At 50.9% G+C, this 21,885-nt stretch overlaps 1 protein-coding gene across 1 annotated transcript in view; it reads left to right on the top strand.

Moving 5' to 3' along the window:
* Window positions 1–3,721: 3,721 nt before the first annotated feature.
* Window positions 3,722–21,885, top strand: part of GNAS (GNAS complex locus) — a gene marked incomplete at its 5' end in the record, with an annotated part of 54,158 nt that continues 35,994 nt past the window's right edge. Inside the window, one exon of the mRNA XM_082669957.1 lies at window positions 3,722–5,621. Coding sequence (XP_082526083.1) covers window positions 3,722–5,621 — 1,900 coding nt within the window. The remainder of the gene's footprint in view (window positions 5,622–21,885) is intronic.

Raw genomic sequence — 21,885 nt, forward strand, 5'->3', positions numbered from 1 at the left:
GGATAACTGTCCCTTTGAATTCGGGGTCTTTACCTTCCTTCTAAACTTTGGTCCCTTCCTCCTAAATAATAAGCTGAAGAAAATCTCCACCCAGACTGTACATCCTTCCTTCCCCTCTGCCATGTCTAAAACCAGACTGGCTCCACCACCATGCCAGCTTCTCTCCAGATCCTCCACAACGTCCCTATCCCACAGGTGTCCCATCATCCAGGCACCAGACTTGACTCCGCCACCCTTTGTGCGTTGCACAGAAGTCGCTGGAGGGTCCTCTGGGATCCCTCTTGAGTCCCTCCCTCCAGCCCTCCTGCTTCCTTCCCTGTGCGTGGTTCTCGCTCCCTTAAAGGTCATGACCAGACACAGCCTCCTTTGTTCTCTTCAACAGGACCATCCTCCGCACTGCCTCAAACCTGTCCTAAAACTAGGCTCAAATCCTCACTTGCAGGACAAAAAATTCAGTATCTCTTCCATTTCCTACCAAAAGAGCCTCAAAACTGCCTGCCCTGAGAAATCCTACCCAATTTTTCCTGCCTCTCTCCCCCACTGGTCCTCCCAGACCCGGCAAGGTGGCCTGTTCTCTTTACCCAGCCATGTGCCACGTTTCCCACTGTTGGATCTTTGTTCGTGGTAGGCCAATGTCTCCCATCCCCCCCCTTCTGTTCACAGCCTAGACATCTATCCCTCCACAGAGGCCCACGTGAAACTCTATTTTCTCCAACAAGGTCCCCCCAGTTGCAGGTCTTTTCTTTCGTTTTTATGTTGCTTAGCCTCTGCGAGGGAGGGCTGCTCTCTGCCCAATCTGTATCCCGCCAATGCCTGTGCTCTCCTGGCAAACCACCAGGATGCTACCGGCTCCTGAGGATGTCAAACAGAGACCCTGTGCCCATTCCCTGCTGACGTGGGCGGCGCGCGAGGCCTGGCGAGAGCAAACCGTCCCTCTGGGGCCCCCACCGTGGCCTCCCTGAGGCTCCAAACCGCGACGTCTACTAACCTTCCACTTCGGCAGGGCTCAGCACCCCCGCGACCTCAACTCCTTATCCATCTGGGGCCGCTCCTCTGCAGCGGGGCAGTGAGCCCCTCTCCTCAGGGTCTGGGCCCTCTACCTCCAGGCCCTGGAAAGCCTGCTCCTCGCCTCACCCCGGCGGCGGATCCCTGTTAGGTGGGCTCGCCCACCGCCATCAGCGAGAACAAGGGTTGGTCCCTGAGAGCCCTCACCTCCCCTTTCAGCCTTGGTGACTTGGGGCGCCAGGAAGAGCGACCCCACGGCGCCACCCAGCCTCGTGGCGGTCCAGGCCTGGTCGCCATACGCCCGCCCACCAATCCGCTTCTAACCACCCCGGCCGCATAACCTCTTAGGGCGTTCCAACGCGGCGCCCCCTATTGGACCTCCCACTCATATCCGGTTTCCGGTCCGACGCCCCCCGCTCATTCGCCAGGCAGCCTTGATTGGCGTGACCCCAGCCCAATGGCCGACCAAGCGCTGGGGTCGGAGGGGAGCGAGTTGACTGTTGCGACCCAGTTGGACCATTCAGTGGATGCCCAAAAGGTTGAGCCGTTACGCGTGGGGATAGTTGTCCAAAGTTTGAACCAAAGTTCAGTGTTGGCACTTGGAAGTGTGTAGACCCGAAGAGATGAGAGGAGACGCCCTTGGGGAGGCTCCACACGCTACCCGGGGTCCAACTTGGTCAGCTTCCTCCTCGCAGCGCGGCCACGTGCGGGGGCAGTGAGGCGCTCTGGCTGTGACCCCCTCGTTTGAAGAGGGTTGCGTTAGGTTTCACGAGGTTGGAGCATACGTGCGTACGTGGTTCGCTCGACTGCGGCTGGCAGATACAGCGATCCAGGCAGTGCGATCCCGGCGATGCGCCCCGCTTGCCGCATCCCGCCGCCCCTCCCCCCGCCCTAGGGCTAGGCGCCCACCTGACTCTTGCCCAGCTGCCTTCCACCTAAAAGTGGCTCACAGGTCCCTGTCACCCACTGGCGAGTCAGATACGATGCCATGCCCGAGTCCCGGGTCTTACGCGAACCGCAAACAGCAAATCTTTCCTGGGGCTCAAAGCCAGATTTCGCCGACCCCAAACCCAGATCAGTGTGCATGCACGCACGAGCCCACCCAAGTGGTGTAGGCATTGATCCCCGCCGGCTCGGAGCCCACCGCGCGCTACGGCGACGGGAATGCAGCCGGGCGACTGCCGGGTTTGTGGCAAGACTTGTGTGCCTCCTCAGCGGGCTCAAGCGCTGGAAAAGTAAAGCTGCTGCTCTGGGAGACCCACAGCGAGAGCAGAAGGACTGGAAGGGGGCTGGAGGAGGGCTGGAGCGGGGCTAGAGGAGCAGACTGACCACCCCCGCAGCCGGTGCCCGAGGCGGGGAGCAGCGCACAGCGGCCGCAGCTGCCCGCGCGGCACGGTGTGTATTTTTGGATTTGGTGCGCATGAGGTTTCTCAGTCTCTGAGACCACCCTAAACCGGCCGTAAATTTCAACTGAAATTCCATTTAGCCCTTCCCCCCGCACAGTAGGACCCCCGGAACTCCGGGGCCTACAGTCTGTGGGGTCCCTGTGTGCGTCCCACGCCCCCGCGTTCCGTGCCGCGGCAGCTACTGCTTAGAGAGTCTCGGTGGTAGATGCCCGAGACCCTCTTATTCCCCTGTATTTATCATAGTTCCCATAAACGGGGAGGAACCCTGCCTGCGCCACCGCAGGCCACTGCTGAGACCCCAGAGTGTGGTGGGGATGGGGGACATAGAGGTGCTTTACAGGAGCCAGCCTCGGCAACCGGCAAACAAAAACGCAGAAGCGATGGAAAGTACCCCAACACATTTTAAAAACAAATTGCGTGCTCACACTCGGTACCCCTTGCCCCTCGCCTCCTGCCTGCTCCGCCGGTGGGCTCACGACCACCTGTCGCATCCCCGCGCGCGCCTGCACCCCCTTCCCACCCGCCCAAAGCCTTGCGCTCCAGACCTGGGCAGGATCCGAGGCTGCCCAGGGCTGGGGGCTGGGGCTCTGGGGCTCAGGGGTTCAGGGGTAATTTGGGGTTATGAAACACTCCTGCAGTCCCCCCTCCCCTCGAGGAGAGTCTGTTGGGTCTGGGAGGGAGGGTTTCAGCTCCTGCGCTCAAGCAGCCCGGGGCCCACGTCTTGCATCACGTGTCCCGCAACGCAGGAGAGCTCTCTCTCTGGCCAGGGGAGAAGAGAGGAGAAAGACTCCAAATCAGTCAGGGAGAGGACTGGAAGGAACCAAAACGTCCCTGCGAGGCCTGCGCTCATCAGCCCCCTTACCCAAAGTCCGGGGCCGGAGCCGGCTCCCGGAGCCACCTCGGCCGGGGCTGGTGTCCCCTGGTGGCAGAGAAAGAGCACTACGAGCGATTTTCGGACCGAATCGGCACGCTCCTCTGATCCAAGCAGGCGGGGCTGGCCTGGAGCTGAGAGAAAGAGAGAGGAGGGGACGAAGCAGGCCTAAGGGGGGGCCAGGGGCCGCCTGAGGGGATAAAAAGTGGCCAGAAAGGAGCCAAGACTCAACCAGCAACAATAGACTTGCTTCTAACATGGTCTGGGGTTTGAGGTCCTGAACCCCTAGACCTCACTGGGGTTAGAAAGTGTGGTTGGAGAACTTTCCAGCTGGTACTTCAATTTTTTTTTTTTTTGAAAATATTTTTTTCACCCTAGTTCGGTCGGGTGCTCCGTCTTACGGGGCCCCAAGTTTATTTTAAGAAACCGCCACCGTGTTATGGGCGTGCGCAACTGCCTCGACGGCAATAATATGTCAGGACAACGCAATATCCCCCTTGAACTCGGCGAACAGCCCGAGCAACCACCTTTGGAGGCCCCAGGGGCAGCTGCCCCCGGTGCTGGGCCTGGCGCAGCCGAAGAGATGGAGACCCCACCGCCTCACAGCGAGCCCGTCCCCGTCGAGATTGAAGGCGAGGCCTGTGGACCCCCAGAAGTCTCCAGGCCCAAGTTCCAGGACCTCAGCCAGGCCATCAAGGAAGCCGGAGCCCATGGAGGCTACAGCCCACCTCCTGAAGAAGCCATGCCCTTCGAGGTCGAGCAGTCCAGCTTGGGACGCTTCTGGCCTACCCTGGAGCACCCTGGAGACACCACTGGGGCCCATGCAGGCCTTGAAGCCTTCAGCCCACCGATCGTGGAGCCCAGAGCCTTCGGTGAGGCCAGGTCAAGCCTGGGAAGCTACAGCCCTCCCCCCGAAGAAGCTATGCCCTTTGAGTTTGAGCAGCCTGCGCAGGGAAGCTGCAACCAACCTCTCTTGCAGGTCTCAGACCTCGCTCCAGGAGGCCCACGTGCGGGGGTCTTTAGGGCTCCTCCCGAGGAGCCCCAAGATCTCAGACCTGCAAGCGCACGCTTCAGAGGAGGATGCAGCCCTCCCCGTGAGGAGGATGTGCCATTTGAGTTTGATGGAGCAGGCTTTGGGGACGACAGCCCACCCCCTGGGCTCCCCCGAGCTAGCCCACAAATCGACGGCCTTGGCGGCAACCAGATCGCGGCAGTCGCGGCCCCGAGTGCGGTCCTCCTCGCTCCCGCCGCGAACGAGCCCCCCCTCTGGGTCCCAGGCATCATCGGCAGCCCATCTCGAGAGGCTGTCAGACCTCCTCCACACTTCGCGGGCAACAGCCCCCCGATGGAGATCTCCGGACCCCCGCGCGAGATTGGCAGCGCCCCCGTTGGGGTCGACGACGCTCCCGTCAACGTGGACAGCCCCCGAGTCGCGCCTGACGGCCCGCCCATCGAGGTCTCCCGAGCCCCAGTTAAGAGAGAGCAAGCAGAGGGAGAGAGACCCCCAGTTGAGGGAGAAGCAGCCGAGATGGAAGGAGGCTCAGCCGACGCTGCCGCGGAGAGAGGCAAAGTCCCTGATCCCGGAGACGGAGCCCCTGCCGCCGGAGCAGCCCCTGACGCGCCAGCCGCCGGGGCAGCCCCCGATGCTCCTGCCGCCGGGGCAGCTCCTGCCGCCGGGGCAGCCCCTGCCGGCCCTGACACGCCAGCCGCCGGGGCAGCCCCTGCCGCCCGGGCAGCCCCTGCCGCCCGGGCAGCTCCTGTCGCCCGGGCCGCCCCTGTCGCCCGGGCCACCCCTGTCCCCCGGGCCGCTCCCACCGCCTGGGCAACCCCAGCCTCTGGAGCCCGACCCAAGATCAGTTTCCTTAGACCCCCCAGCCCCGAGATCCAGGCTGCCGATCCGCCTACTCCGCAGCCTCCTCGCGCATATGCCTGGCGGGGCAGGTCTGAGCGCAGCTGCTACCGCGGCGGCGACAACGACGACATATCGGTCAGCAGCGACAGCGGAGACGAATCCGACGATGGGACCTTCGGATGCCACCGCTGGTTTCAGTCCAGGCGAAACCGCCGCCGCCGAAAGACCCGGCGCAACTTGCTCCGCAACTTCCTCGTTCAGGCCTTCGGAGGCTGCTTCTGCAGATCCGAGAGCCCCCAGTCCAGAGGCTCCCTCAGCCCCAAGGTCAAGAAGGTTGCCCTGGAGGAGAAGCGCAGACAGACCCGCAAGGAAAGCGTGGAGATGCGCGCCCAGAAGCGCACAGAGAAGAAACGCAGCAAACTCATCGACAAGCAGCTCCAGAACGAGAAGATGGGCTACATGTGTACGCACCGCCTGCTGCTTCTAGGTAATGCGGCGGACTCTGCCCGTGGGGAGCAGGGCCGCCCGGGGGCCCCGGGAATGGGTGGCAGGGCTGCCCGGTGGGGCTTGGGGCCCGGCGGCGGGAGGACGGGGTCTGGGCAAAGGCGGGAAGAACCTGCCAGAAAGTTCCAGCTGGGGGCCCTAACTTTGCCCCGGGAGCGGGGGGGGCCTCGGGTGGGCTTGGGTGGCGAAGTGTGTGCCCTTTAGGGAGAAAAGTGGTGCCGTGCAACACTGAGGGTCGTTTCCAGCTGGACAAACCAGCGCCAGCGACCGTAAGACATCGCCGAGTCGTGGGGTGGGGGACGGCAAGAAAGGCGGGGGCTTCAGGTGAGCCAGGAACTGCAGGGGAGGGCTCCGGGGTCGCTCAGGCTGGGCTGGCTGGGGCCGTTGGTGGGTTGGGGTCATTGGAGAAGGTGCGTCCCCGCCTCGCCTGGCACGGCTGCTTGGAGTAAGACGGCTTGTTGTTGGTGTGTGTTGGTGTCCATATTGTGTCCGCCTGTGCATGATATGCTCAAGCGTTCTTCCATTCCCGCCCCTGGCACCCCCAAATTACCCGCCGACTGTGTACTTGTACCGGGGAACGGGCTGTCTTGTGTTTTGCGCCATTGCGCGGGCAAAAACTTTCCGTGTTCGCACACTCGGGTGGTACCTGTGCGCTGGCGCTGTGCAGTGGGCGGCGCGAAAACGCCCGAGAAGGTAGCGGGAGACGCTGGGCAGGATGTCGGGCCGCTGGCGGGGCGGGGGGAGGGGGCCGCCTCTGGCCGGCCTCCGTAACCTGTTTTCTGTCTGTCTTTCTCTCTTTTCTCCCTTTGCGCTAAGCGTTTCCTCACTTCTCATTCGTTCGCCCAACCCTCCCGCCTTTACGGTTGAAAAACCAGACACTCAGGTATCTGGGGCGTCCGGGGCTGCGCGCAGAAATTCGGTATTCTGCACACACTCCGCTCACCTGGCGGGGGGCGGAGGGAGGAGGGGGAGAAACCCCCCCCACACACTTAACCCGCTGTAGGCGAGTCCCGTATCCCAAACCACACGGGGCTGGTTCCGGGGGGGAGGGGCTGGGGAGGTGGGAGGGGGCGTGGCCATGTTTAAAAAATATGAAATCATTTTTCTTCCTAGGGAAGAGCCTGAGGTAAGCCAATCATTTACCCTTTTACAGAATACAGTAGGAGGGGCTTGGTGTAAAGAGAGAGGGTTTATGCGTTGGGAGTGGAATGCCCATCTTGTGTTTGAAATGCAATTAAAATAAAACTTTTTAAAAAATGCTTCCAGTGTATTTTAAGTGTGTGGACAAAATGTGATAAAACTGTGAGACATGTAAATGTTTGCATGTGAATTCTTTCAAGCAGCTTTAGCTGGGGGCAAAGAGGCTCAAAGGTAAGATCCTCTGCATATGGGCTTGGGATACAGAAACATTAAAAAGATGTTAATAATCCCATTGGAAGGGTACCTTTGGTGGCCCTGGCCTTCCCCCTCCTCCTCCCTTCACCTATGCCAGCTTTCAGGGTCCTCTCCCCTCTCCAGGACCTCCCTCCTCCCCCCCACAGCTTGACTCGTGCCACAGCTAATCAAAGCAGCAATTAGCAAAGGTCTGAATGTGGGGCTTAAGTGAAAATTTCAGATGTGAAACTCCACAATCTTAATTTCTTTCTTTATTCTCTAAGACCTCTCAAGGGATTTCAAGATCACAACTTTTCAGGCGGTGCTATGTTTGTTTGCTAAATATTTTATAATGTGTGATGGTGTCTATTAATGACCTATGGGCATCACTGTTTGCTGTTGTGATATGTGCCTCTCACGCATCACAGTTTTACATGTGATGGTCATTCTGTTTATGCCCACCCAGGGAAACACAGACAACATCATTTCCCCAAAAACATACAGGAGGGAGACAGTTTTACATTTCAGATGCCTCAACTGCGTGGAAGGCACAGCGCCTCAAATGACAGCGTGCTGTTTTCCTGCAGACAACTGATTTTGCCACAAGAGCCCCATTTCAATATCCCAAGCATAGCTCTGGGTAGCAAACCTGTGATAGGGGAGGCGGCCATAATTGGGGGCAGACAGGAGAGCCAAGTGATGGCGTGCACTTGAGCCCTAATTGGCCAGTGCCGCTCATATGCCGGGGCCTCAGTTGCCTCATTTGTGAAATGAAACTTTCAAGCAGATCTTCACTAAATTCTCCTTTGCTCCATGGCCTGAATCCCCTATCCTGGGGGTTGGGGAGCACCATCCACTTAAATCAGGACTGGAGCCTTAAACCATAGGTTATGCACGCATCAACTCTGTAGCAAACAGCCCGTGTCTGGGGCTGAGCCTTAAGAATGTTAGAAGTTTCCCTTGCTTACCCATGTTTTATATGCAGGGGGAAAAATTCACCTTAAGTAAAGGAAATTAGCTGGGGTCACCCTGCCATCATCCTGGCCCTGCACCCAGGTCAAGCCCGTTTGCATGCAGTGTAGTCCGGTGAAACGTGGGCCCTGTCTAGCACGAACCTGAATTCAGAAAGCCAGATTGCCTGCTGTGGCAGTGTGGCTTGTGGAGCCAGGCTGCAATCTGACAAGGTTTCATTTTGCCAAAGTGACGAGAGGCACCCCGCTGGGTCTGAATTATTTCCATGTTTGCAGAGGGGGAGAGGAGGCAGGATGAAGACCCACTTCCATTTAGGACAAGACTTTTCACTAACATTTAAATCCTAACATATAAAACAAGACATCCGTATACGCTGAGCACTGAAAAGGGAAGACCAAATGACCATCCTTTGATAATTGGTGACATACAGATTCATCTGTTGCTTTAAAACTGTATGTGTTTCTGTGTATATACCCTCTCCATTTTTATTGCCCAAACAGCTTAACCACATTACAGGGACTCTTAAAAAGGAAAATGGTAGATAAATAGTTAGAAATAGATAGACAATCAGTAACATGACTGAAATTCTAGAATAGCTAAAAAGTTGAAGCCTTTTTCTTACTCTAGCCAATAATAGACTTATTTCCATGTTTCTGTTGCCTTTCTGAATAATTTTGGTGGCTTAAACATGTTTTGGAAACCTAATTTGGGTGATTCCCTCATTTTTGTTAAGAATTGAAGGGACTGCTAGGCTAGAATTTCTTAGTAGCTGCTGACTGTATTAAAATTGTGCAGGCAAATGCTATATATAATAATGGCTATTCTGCCATGACACTTTGTTTATACAGTGAATCTCAATTAATTGTATGATAATTTATTTATGCCACCAGGTACAACAGTGAGGCATCCATCTCATCCTGCTGGAGTGCCCTTTGCTTTGCTTTTTTATTTATTTTTAATTCAGCCATTTTTCCGTATTCAAAATGCCTCCACTGAGCTGTTTGGTGCAGTGGGAAGGGCATGGCTTACCAGGCCAAAAATCTCTTCCTTGCCTTTTAAAATCCAATTTCCATAGATTTTTCTCAAAAAAAAAAAAATGCCTTTCTATACAGCTATGTTAATTTTTATCATTTGCCTACGTTACATATACCATGGAAAACTGGTATTAAGCAAAAAAAAAAGTGGGGTTTGTCACCTTTTTGTACATTCATCCCACCCCCTTACTCTCCCCACCCCCAGCTTGAGAGGGATAGCCTCACTGCCTTCAGAATTGTTAGTAACCTGTAAGAGTAATGATTACACATAATGATAGCACTTTTTTACCGTATTTTTAAAAGCCTTTCATCCAGTCACATTTCTCCTTTGCAACAGCCTTGGGCAGTAAAAATGTGATGGGACCCCATTTCATAGGCAAGTAAACCAAAAGCTCAGAGATTAAATGTCAGGGACTTTTGCTCAAAGACTGCAAGGTAAGTGAAGGAATCAGAAGTTTCTAATTCAGTGCTTACCCCCAACATGTGGTAATAAGTTATAAAGCGTCATTTCAGTGTGAGCCATGATTATTGTTAAGTGCGCTATGTGCTCTTAAAATCCCTTGTCAGATGACAGGTGTCCCGCAGTCTTCTGCCTCCTGAATAATAACCAGAACCAGACAGACCCTTGGTTATAAATGTCCATTGAGTGTACGTGAAACGTGAGCCTCCTCATTGCTGGGATACCTGTCACTGCTGTGGTGATATTTTGTTTCCACATTTGCTGTCATTCATCTGCCAACACTGCAGTCTTTGTTTGTTTGTTGGACTTCTTTTTTTAAATGCAGGTTTTCTTTAAAGTCTTTAAAAAATCCCCCAGAAGTGTTCTTGAGCAAGGTCTAAAGCTTTTTTCTTTACTCAGGTTTCCACTAAAACATCATTATCATCATCATTTAAAAATACAGTTGCTTTTATGCATAGCCCCTCCATTATTAGTGTTAGAGTGTAATAGACTGTTTAGAATCTCCTGGCCTGGATCTAATGACCCTATTAAAATAACTCTTACTCAATATTCTTCATAGTGATTATTTCTTAAAAGTATTCCTTCCTTTCAGTCGGGGCTAATTCCTCCTTAGTGAGTGTCAGTACATAATCTTGGAAATCACCTTTGACTTTTATGGGGGAAGGTTGGTATTAAGCAAAAAAAAAAAAAAAAAAAAAAACTTTTTTAGAGACGGTAAACTAATTGACTAGATTTGAAATTCTCCATCCCAACCGTGTGTCTTCTTTATAGAGTTAATTTTCCCACCAAATAAAACATACCCCTTACCCCAGCAAAACCGTGGCCCTCCAAATCCCTCTCCATTCAGTGACTTTTAGGAGGCATGTAAATAGCAAATGAAAACTGGTCTCTATACTTCTTGTTTCTTTAACCTGTGGCAAAGGCAGGGTTCTTCCCAACCCACCTTGTGCCTCCTAGGGTTTCTAATGGAATGTGAAATTAACATGCCAGTTGTCCATTTCAAAATCGGATTCCTCTGCAAGTGTAGCAATTTTCAAAACAGAAAGGGCAGGGCCAGTTGCTGTGACAGGGTTCCCACCAGCAATTAAAACAGTTAGTCAGGTCATTCTAATTAACCGTCTCCAGCTCTGGTGGCCCCCCCCAGTAAGAGGAACTCAGACTCGGGCCCTGTTAACACCAACCTCAACAGATTTCATTGAATTAGACTGAAAGGGTCTTTGTCCCATCAGATTCCTGTTGTGGCCTGTGGTCACCCTGGGCATAAGATCCTCATCTCTTCAGGGAGTGAGAGAAAGATGGGCCTGAGTCTCTCTCTTTGGGATTCTGCTGAAGAGTCAGCAAGTCAAAGTGGCCTTTATGAAACTGAGGAAGGCTAGTGGGAAGCCCCAGATACAAACTGGCCATTGGAGTAGGCCAAGGGAGGGGAGGGGCGTTTGCAGAAGAATCAGAGGAAGATGTGTCCTTTTCCTTCATTCCTCTAAAATGGGGGCCAGATACTAGAAATTGAGAGAAGCCTTGAACCCAGGGCCTGGCACATGTAAGTATCTGATAAATGGTAGCCATTATGTTTAGAAATTTACTTTTCTTCCTGGACTTCTGTCTCCCTGGTCCAAGGGAGGGTTTGTTTTTTTTGTTTTTGATGTTTTCTGTTTGTCTGTTTAATATTTTCTTGGCCATACCATGTGGTATATGGGATCTTCGTTCCCCGACCAGGGATCGAACCCATGCCCCTTGCATTGGAAGCGTGGGAGTCTTAACCACTGGACCGCCAGGGAAGTCCCTGGTTGGTTTTTTTTTGTTTTCTGTATTCCCCATGAGACCTAAAGTTCTAAAAGTCCCAGGCACCCATCCTGCCTTTCTGCCTCGACGTTTCAGAGTACACTCTTTGTACACGTTTTATAAAGAAGGGTCAACCCAAGCCGTAGACTGACGACTCTGCCAAATTTATGATCGTGTGGAGTCACTGTTAGGTGTGCAACAGGATGAGACGGGAACTTACTTTTTACCTGTCCTGAGAAAGTGCCGCCTACCCCCCTCTCGGAGCCCACAGCCCCCTCTGCCACTCCCCCTCCTTTTATTAGCTCCTATCTATAAACCAACCGGATACTATGGTTGAGCCCGGGGTCCTGAGCACAGACTGTTCTGTACTTATTACACATGCAAAAAAAAAAAAAAAGATTGTCTCTAGTTTTCCTTCCCGACAGCCAGATGGTGACGAAGGCCAGCCACTGGGAATGGAAGATGAGGAGAGACCTCCAAGAACGAGGTAGGGAACAGCATACACACAAAAAAAACCCATGTTTGAATTTTCCTGTTGCTCATCACACGCTCAGTTGAGATATGGGATGCTCTGTTCTCAGACAGCAAACACTTGAGAGGTGTAGCCCCCTCCAATCAGAATTACTGGAGTAGTTTTACCCAGACAGCAACTGGGGGCTGTAATAGAGAAGGATGTTAGGTAACTGATCTGTGACAGAGCAACGAAAATCAAGGGCGTGCGCCTCTGCCGTCCTTACTTAGAAGGAAAATCCCACGTTGCACTGCAGAGTAATTTGTTAAACCTCAGGAGAATTCCCGAGCATTTCGACTCCTGGAGTTCTGCCCACAGAACTTGAACGTTAGATCTTACTAAATGTTTCTTAATGATTCAATTTGGGGTGAGGAGAGAGGTATAAAGGTAGAAATTGTTACCGGATCCCGAATTTATTATGAGTCAGTCAATGTTTCTGAAGTTGTCACACATACTTGGTGTGTGGGACAGAGTACGTACCTTAAACTTCCTTTAATGAGTTGATAATGGGAAGGAAAATCTTTCGTACCCACTTCTGAAGGCGTGGCACAGTCAAGCTTTCACGAGCTCCGTGTCGACACGGAGCGTCGATTCTTCTAAGGGAAAAAGAACTCAATTTGTCCAGCTCTTGACTCTCCCCCTCCATCCAAAGACCAGAGTACCTCTCTCCTCTTTCCTGTTTGAACAGTTTTGCCTTGCCTCAAACTGATTGCTAATTTGCAAGTGACCTTGGAGACTTTTTTTATAGGGAACCTCCATTCAGGTAAGTCTGCAGCTGTGGGATTTTTGCAAAGAAAGAATGATTCGTAAGATGAGGCACACAGACTAAAATCAGGCGTTGTGATAGAGTCCAGGGCCAAGAAGGGCTGCTTGCCGGGGCTCAACCCAGGGAAATAGGGACAAGGTCCTACATCTCAGCTAGTGTCCATCCCAGCACCCTTCTGATCTTGGGGACCACATGCCTAGGCCTGTTTCTTTAGCTGTAAAAGTAGCTGATGGTTACCTTTGACAAAGAAAAACCAATCTGTGGAGAGTAGGCAGTGTTACTTAGGAAGTATATAGCTACTTAAATTGCTGAGGCCACTTGGACGCCCCCTTTTAAGTAGATGCCGCTTGCTTCTCTGTGGTTATATAAGGTAACTCCTAAGGTTTTGGGCCTTTGTGGGCTGCTGAAATCATAGAAAGTGTTCATCTTAATTCCTTATAGCTGTTCTCTATATAGGTCTGTTAGGCCTACAAGATGCTTAATTAACTTATTAATAAAATCATATACGTCATTCGGGGTCCTTCCACCCACTGCCTCCCCCCAATGTGAATTTTTTAATGACTGAATCTAGAATGGCGCAGAGATGGTGAAGGTGAGTTGATATTTCAGGTGGCCACTAGATGGTGAGACGGCACAGGCAGAAGAAAGGTGTCACATCTGTAGTGAAAATGAGAGGGGAAGGGAAGAGCCAGCAGAGACAGAGGAGGGTCCCACTCCAACTGCACCCTCCCACCCCACGCCAGGACAAAGCCTGGATTTAACAGGCCCCAGAGCTTTACTCAGACCTAGCCTTTTATGTTTAAGCTCTGACTTCTCCCTGCTGGCTCTATGCTGGGATATTAGCATTTTCGGGGTGCTCTGTCTAACAAAGGGGTCTTCCATAGGTGTTCTGTTGCCATGGGGACCGTCCTGTGCAATGTAGGGTGTTAGCAGCCTCTCTGACCTCTACCCACTTGACGCCAGTAACACACACACACACACAGCCTACCCCACCAAGCACCACCACATACGCAGTGTGACAACCAAAACTTCCTGTAGTCATTGCCAAGTATCCCCTGGGGTGGAGGGTGGCGGGGGCAGAAATCATCCCCAGTTGAGAACCACTGCCCTAACATTATCAACCTCAAATCCTGGGGAAGGTAGAGATCATACAGGTCAGAACTTGAACACCTTAAAATAAAAAATTATCTTCAGAGAAAAGGCTGTTGACTTCAGTTACTAATAACCAGTCAGAAAGGTTTATGCCAGTGTTGGTGAGCCTACATTCCAGGGTAGAACTAATTTCCAAAAATCTCTGCAAAGAAGGTGACCTAAAAAGTCGCCAGCTGACCCTAAATAGAATAGAAAAGGGTGGAAATAATGAATCGGTCTAAGACTCTGATTAACCAAGTCAGTCCCATAGCTAATCGATGGGCCAGGATAAATCGGGGCTTACATAGACTTTAACCCTTAAATGATCACATCTACTACTCAGGGGTTCTTTAGGGGCCTTTGTCTGCAGCAGGCAGGGAATGCTCCCCGTCTGCTGTGCGTACGTTAATTCACTGTGCGTCGTGGAGGAGGGTGGCCGAGATAATCAGCACTGATACTCCGATGGCTGCTGGTCGTATATCAGCTCTGGGATGGCTGGGGACCCACCTTGCGTGTGTCCCACAAAACGCAAATGGAGCCTGGGATTGGCAGTGCGTACACGCCTGCCATGGGCGTGGGCCCTGTTAACTGGGTCACCTGAGCCCCACAACCACAGGGAACCAGCCCACTGAACGGAGGTGCCCCCTAACCTATAGCAACTGATATTTCAAGGCAGGAAGCTGTAGGGGTGGGATAGGGGGCAGTGGAAGGAATGCCTCTGAATGACCGTACTGAGGAAGGTCAAATGAGATCTTTTAGGAATAAAACATACCTGTGCCAACAGGAATAAGAACCCAGGGACATTTCCTGATCAAGAGAGTTGCACTTGGTTTTTGGTAAGATGGTCGATGCACCCTGCCCGCCCCCTCATCCTAGGGCAGATTCTATAACCAATATCTTGGAATAATCACAACAGGAATACATCATTTTTTAGTTTTATTTTTTACAAAAATTTTTTACGGAAGTATAGTTGAATAAATCATTTTGCTTTTAAATAGTGGTCTAGGCCCCCAGCTTGCACCTAATGAGTCTCTCCCCCAAGTATCCCTTATGGAAGGAGACTTTATCGCTTCTTTATTATATTTTGAGCCTAAAACACTTATATTTTTGCCCCCTTCTGATCTTCCAATACGGTTATTACAGATTCATCAGAGATTTAACTTTTTTTTTAAAAAGTTTTTTTTTTCTTTTTCCTTAGAGAATTTGGAATTTGTGGCCTTTAAGTTAATTGCAAAGTCTAGAAGGAAAAACAGAAAACAGAAAGCCCACTCTCCACTCCAGACACCTATGTGAACTTGGACTTTTGCTTTTACTGTTAAGATTACTTTAGGGTAAAGGGTGGAAACTGATTGGTAGTTTGATCAATGATATATTGGACATGTTAAATTTAAAATATCATTTTTTTTATAGGTTTCAAGTTTAGTTAAGTGAAGCGCCCCTAACTAAGATCTTCTTATTGCAGAATCCTCAGAACGACCCAAGGCATGTTTTTTGAATGTTGATTTTGACTTTTTGCCTGGGACCAAGTGCAGCATCTTTCCAAGGAAATGCTTAGAAGGTTCCAGGCAGAACCCAAAAACAAATGCCAGACGTTAGGGGAAAATTTTTAAAAGTTGGATTGCCAGAAAATAATAGCTATTTATAATTCAACACTTAGGTGATTTCATTTCTTCCTTTTTAGCTGCTAAAAGGGAAGCGTATTAGATCCTTTTGTTTTGCAAACAAACGGCCAGGGCTGATTTTAAGATGGACACTTGAGGGAGGGTTGCCCTTTCCAAATGCAAGTCTTTGGGCCTTTTCCCGATGGGATCTGGTCACTCTGGAGCGCTCTCAGGAATCTTTATCCTTGGGCGGTTGGGATGGGGTGAGCTTGTTATCATCCTTCGCTGTCTCTCCACGTTGCCTTGATTGTAGAGGGGGCGGGCAGAGGGGCCCAGGATGGCGGAAAGAGCACACTGGGTAAATGTTAGCCGGCTCTCATTTCCAGAACCTTGGTTGATTGCACTGCTCTATTCAGGGGTTCCATGAATTTGCCAGGTGACATCCAGAAAAGGCCAAAGTTTGACTCTTTTTTTTTTTTTTTTGCGGTACGCGGGCCTCTCACTGTTGGGGCCTCTCCCGCTGCGGAGCACAGGCTCCGGACGCGCAGGCTCAGCGGCCATGGCTCACGGGCCCAGCCGCTCCGCGGCATGTGGGATCTTCCCGGACCGGGGCACGAACCCGTGTCCCCTGCATCGGCAGGCAGACTCTCAACCACTGCGCCACCAGGGAAGCCCCAAAATTTGACTCTTAAAAGTACCAACAAGGCTCCATGTTATGATGGTTCTGCCATGGTCAAGATAGAGGCTTAAGTTTGGTGGGCCATCCAACAGAAAGCCAGGGGGGATCTCTCTGTGTTCACCTTTATGTAGAAAGAGGTAATGACCCAAGGGACAAATCCAAAACCCTTGCAGACATCTTATCCTGAGACTTAAGTTGCCAGACGGCAGAGGCCTCACTTCTCTCTTTCTTTCTGGCCCTAGAACCTTGACTCCCCAGAGATAGGGTCTGACTTCTGATATTAAGGCAGGCTCCAAGCTGGGCACTGATCTTTCATCCTGCCAGGAAGAAAGGGTCAGGAGACAGACCACCAAGGCTGCCTTTGATGGAGAAAGCGGGGTGCTCTGTCCCATTCTCCCCAGAGGTCCGCACAGCTCAGAAATGGGGAAGAAATCAGCCTCTTAAGAGATTCCCTCATTTTTTCCTTGCTTTCCCTTTTTTTCTCTCTCTCTCTCTCTCTTGCGATTTTTTTTTAAATAAGATTCTTATTTTAAGGGGGTTTCTGAGCAAGAAATACCTTTTTTTTTTTTTTTTTAAAGGGAAAGAGACGAGAACACCAAGGACTTAGGGCTGAGAAGTAGAGACAATAAAATAAAGCAAGCCTGCTCAGAACTGGCTGGCAGATGGCGCTCGGCTTTTACTATTGAGAGCCTGGCTTTTCAAAATTCACCATGTGCTGGTGCCTAAGGCAGAATTCCACGGCCCCTCCCCTAATCCTCTTTCCCAGGGACACAGCTCCCGCCCCCAAGGCCCAGGGATAGTTTTAAAGGTGTTCCAGTGGAACAATTGATATCTGAGGTCAAACCCTGTCCCTTTTATTTATCTTTTAAATATTTATTTATTTATTTATTTATTTGGTTGCACCAGGTCTTAGTTGCAGCAGATGGGCTCCTCAGTTGCGGCTCGCCAGCTCCTTAGTTGTGGCACAAGAACTCTTAGTTGCAGCATGCATGTGGGATCTAGTTCCCTGACTAAGGATCGAACCCAGGCTCCGGGCATTGGAAGCGCAGTCTTATCCACTGCGCCACCAGGGAAGTCCCAATCCTGTCCCTTTTAACTAGTGGCTCTATTAGACCCTAGCCAGTGCAGGAACACACACTATCACAATGACCTCTAAATTCCTAGGCCATGTGTGTGCCCTAGGTCTTCTGGGAACCAGTTTCTGAGACCTTTGGGCAAATTGCTTTATCTTCTGGGTCCCAGTTTTTCTCATCTGAAAAATGAGAGAGATGTCCTTCTCACTTTAAAAGTTCTTTAATTCTCTTATTAAAAGTTGTAGTAGAACTGGTATGCCAAACCACCCCCCTGCCCCGCCACACACTCTCTCTCTCTTTCTTAAAAGTATCCTTTTCAAAATGGCAGCTTGTACAGGCAATTTTAGGCCTATCTTTTGCCCTTTGGCACATAATTAATAATTTCTGAGAACCCACCTCTGGGAGAATCTCTGCAGGATGCAGAGGAGAGTGGGACATTCTTTCTCACCCCAATCAAGGGCTAGAAAAGAAATTCAGAGGTGGATTGAGGTCCTTTTTTCCATCAGGGAAACCCAGGGAGCCTTCCTGGAGGAGGTAGCATTTGAGACAGTATGGGAAGATGCAGGGAAATGAGAGAGGAGACTTTGGGGTGAATGCTCGGTGCTGTCTTATAGAGAAGATACTGGCTGAGAGTAAATCCTTATGGTTTTTTCATTCATGGGAGCATCATTGGGTTTTTGAGGGTCTCAGATTTCAGAGCTAGTTTTAATTTTCTCCCCTTTACAACCCTTCTCTACCTCTCAGGGCTGCAAACCCGCTGAGCACTCAGGGGCATTCTTACTAAGAAGAGTCTTCTCCATCTAAGGATGGGACCCGCACCCTCCATCTCAGGCCCAACCCTGGACTTGGGGGAAGGTCACTTCTGTCTTGTTTAGGCCAAGTTCCAGTGGAGGGGAGGTGAGATCTGATGGTGTCTGGGGCCAAGTTCCTTGGTTCCAAAGAGAACAGGCATCCTTGCCATTTTTCCCCCCACCTCCCCTCCCCTCCCTGCAGCAGCTGTAAAATCATGAGGTCATCTATTTGAGAAGGGCCACGTGAACTTACCATGCCAGGACCTACCAAGTCCCGTCATGGGAGTTTATTCCTTTCCAACGAAACTTACCCTCCATATACTGTTCTTAGATACGTTCTCGTCCCTCCCTCTTTTATAGTTGAACAAAATCAAAGGGACTGAATAAAATATATTAACTTTGGGCAAAAGCTTCCCCCGCCCTGCTAGTAAAAAATCCTCTTCTTTAAGTCAACAAACTTTATTCCAACATGCTTCTCTTAAGCTCCTAATCACCTGGGGCTCCTTTAAAGCTTTTCTGACCTTTTTCCTCCTCACACCTTCCAACCTATAGCCCTGAACCTTGGACGAGGCAGGTTAACAAAGCCCCCCCCCCCCCGGGGAAGGGGGTTCCTCTGGGTGCTGGGGTCCCTGGGAAAGCAGGGCAGGTGCGCTGCCCAGTTTCTAACACCTTTTCTGGGCCAGTAGAGCTCCTCCCCCACCAGAGGTCAGCAGAGAGCTCAGAATGGCTGGAATGCTCGCAGGAAGTGGGATCACTTAGAATTTTCTAGATGAAATGTAGGAAAGCCCTATGGAAAAAAGCCCCAGGTTTCAGGGGATATCTCAGGTTGCCGTCTCATCTTGTGCTGGGTCCCTGGGAGTTTAGTTTTAACACCAATCCTGCCATTCTGTGCTTTGGGGGAACAGGGGGCTTTGGTCTGTTCATTTGATGGGTTTCTTTGCCAGTTTCTCCCCGCACCCCCCACCCCCCGCCTCCCCGGACAGCACGCACATCTTTACCTTCTAGGGGGCCATGCCCTCTTAGAACTCAGGGTCTCCCACACAGGGCCAAACCGCCCACTTTCGCTGCCCACAGGACTGGGAATCCACACCCCATACTTTCCCTGACCCCTTTCCCTTTTTCTTCCAGAAGTCGTACTTATTGTTAAAATGACATTATAATATTACAGGAAATCCCCCCCGTCCCGCCCTTATCCTGTCAGGATTTTATATCTCCTTATCTCCTCCTGTTCTTTACCCAGACGTATGGATGTTTCTAAAGAGGGTACTAATCGCGGTGTGCAAACAACTTCACCTTTAGCTCACCCCCCAGCCAACACACACTGACTTCCTGAGCGCCTTTCCCACATTCTCCATTGTGTCTTTTCAGGGTTCTTTTACTTGCTCAGCGCTTTCCCTGGGGTGGGATGGGGGGAGGGGTAAGGAATCTGAATTCCTTTTTTTGTGTTTCCTCCCCCGAACTTTTGTGAACTACTCCACAGTTAAAAACCAGCTCCCCCCAAGCCAGTTCTTTATTGTTGAAAGACAGAGAAAGAAGGTACAAAAGGAAGGAAAGAGCTACAGAAACACAGAGATGAAATGAAAAGTTTGAAAGGGAGAGAAGGAGGAGAGAAGAAGGGGGAGAGAGAGAAAGAGAAGGAAAGAAAAAGTGCCTTTGCTACACTTAGTTCTAGACACTAGACGTGGTCCCTGCCCTCTAGGAACTTAGAGTCTGGAAGGGACGAGGCAGAGGTGTGGGATGCAAGGAATGCAGGTTGCCCCAGGCAGAGGATGGAGAGCGGAGGAGCCAGGCTGCCCTCAACCGGAGGACTGGGGAGGCAGGCCCAGGAGTCTGGCGGGGGGGGGCATCACCCCCTCCCCGTCCCTCTGCCCCATGGGCCCCATGGGCCCATGTGGGTCCCAGGAGCGCACCGAGTAGTACAGGGACTGGAGGGCTGGTGGAGAGTGCCAGGACCAAGGCCCCCACCTCCCTTCCCCACTGTCCCCTGAGCTCTGACCACTGCCCTCTCTCCCACAGTCGGCCCTTTTTCAGTTTCCCGAATGTTCCTCTCCTGACCCTAAAATGATAGCTCAATTTTTTTTTTAATTAGTAATAAGCCCCCTTCTAGCATGACCTAACTTTCCGAGTGTTTTCACCAGCCTTACCCCACTGAGTGGTTTGATTTTAAGAAATCTGGCACCCTTGGACCTTTTTGACCTAAAAAAAAAAAAAAAAGGTCAATCTTTATGAGTTCTTTGATAATTACTCAAAACAAAGCAAAGCAAATCTTAAGGCTGAAAGCAAACACCCTGTATATTACGTATACATCTCAGACGTTGAGGAAATCCTTAGAAGTTTATAGGTTAGCGTCCTCGAGAACTTGGCTCCGGCCAGACCCAGTATAGGCATTGTGTGCTTTTTTTTTCCTTCCTTCCTCCCTTCCTTCCTTTCTTCCTTCCCCACACTTTTGAAAAACAAGTTTTATTCTCCTGGGTATGTTCATTAGAGAGGGGAGACAGCTCTATTCAGTGAGGAAGGGGGAGGGGGATTCTGCAGCAGGAGACAAGATTGATTGCTTTGTGCTGGGGGGCCCCAAGTGCACATCACACCCAGATGCAAATCTCTCAGGCTATAAAAAAAAAAAAAAAGCACAACACGAGAGCAGATTTCAGCTTCCTGGCATTAGTGGGGAAAATATTCCGTCAGCTGCCTCTGTGTCCTGTGCCTTATTCATTAGCTCAAGTGAAAAAAAAAAAACCCAACAAAGTCTTGTCCTAAGTAGGGCTCCATTCTCCCAAGTTTGGGACTTAAAAAAAAAAAAAACAAAAACACAGCCCACTGAGGCAGAAGAGGTTTGCTAGGTTGACCAGGATTTGGTTTGTTCTCAAGGTTTAACTTCCCTCCACCAGGAAAAGTTCACACTTTTCCCAAGCCCCCAGAAGTTAGAAATGTGTTACTAATTGATTGGAGCTAAATTTGCATTGCTTTGAAACCCAGCAAAATTGCCCATTAGGGGCCAGTAGGGGGAAAAACAATTACTGTCCTAAGAGTCAGGAAAGGGGATTTGCCACCAATATGCTTATCAAATGGACCTTCTGTGACCTTTAAGAATCGTTGGGGAAAGGGGGTCATGGCTGTTCTTCAGAAAAAATAAAGAAAAAGTTGTTGGGAAGTGTTTGATGGGAATTTAGCATCAAGTGACACGCCTAATTGAGGGAAATCATGGTTCCAAATGAAAACAGTTGTCACGAATTAATTTTTCAAGTTTCTGACTATTGGCAGATCTGAGGTTTACCTCATAAGTAGGCTGTGTCCAGCTTGGCAAAGAGCATGGAATACTGCCCAGTTCTCGGTGCAAATGCTCCCATTTTCCCTCACTGATAAGTTCTTTCCTAATTTGGGGGTTAAGTGGGATGTCGAAATGGCTGTTTCCTTTTTGCCTTTGTAGTAGCATCTCTTAACTTGCAGTAGCTGCTCACGTGTCTGCCAAGCCTCCCAGAAGGATGAAATCCTTGCCGGGTCGGTGAGTTGGCCTTCGCTGAGGCATTTTCATTTATTCATTCATTCACTCAATATACACCTGATATGTGCCCTTCCGCGTGGGGAAGATAAAGGTATAAGACATTGCTGCTCCCTTTGAGCAAAACAGCCCCAGGAAGTTAAGCGTGGACCGTCGCTACCCGGTGATTAAATAGGGAATAGACATGGCAGCTAAGAAAAGATGGAAAGGTTGTCAAAAAACAGACTTTAGCGGCCTTCTGACACGACTCCAACCTAGTTAAGCAAAGCAGATCAGTGGTTACATGAAATTATTGTTGAGTCCTGATAATGAGATTGCAGAAAACCCCGAAGGATCTGCTTGGCTCAAAACTAACACCTGTGTGTAGATATTGGACGGGCATACAGTTCAGATTTCCATGCCAGTCTGGGGCTGAACAGTTATATGCCAACAGCGGGGACGGGCCTTCTGCAGGCGCAGTGTGGGCCTCGGAGATGCTACGGAAGGATGCCTTTCTCCGGGAGGTGTTGCCCTGGGGCTCCCTGGGAGAGCTGAGGCGTGGGCTTGCTTTCAGAAGGGACTCCAGAGGCCTGGCCCT

Source organism: Grampus griseus (genome assembly GCF_964374135.1).
Source record: "Grampus griseus genome assembly, chromosome: 14".
Taxonomy (NCBI): domain Eukaryota; kingdom Metazoa; phylum Chordata; class Mammalia; order Artiodactyla; family Delphinidae; genus Grampus; species Grampus griseus.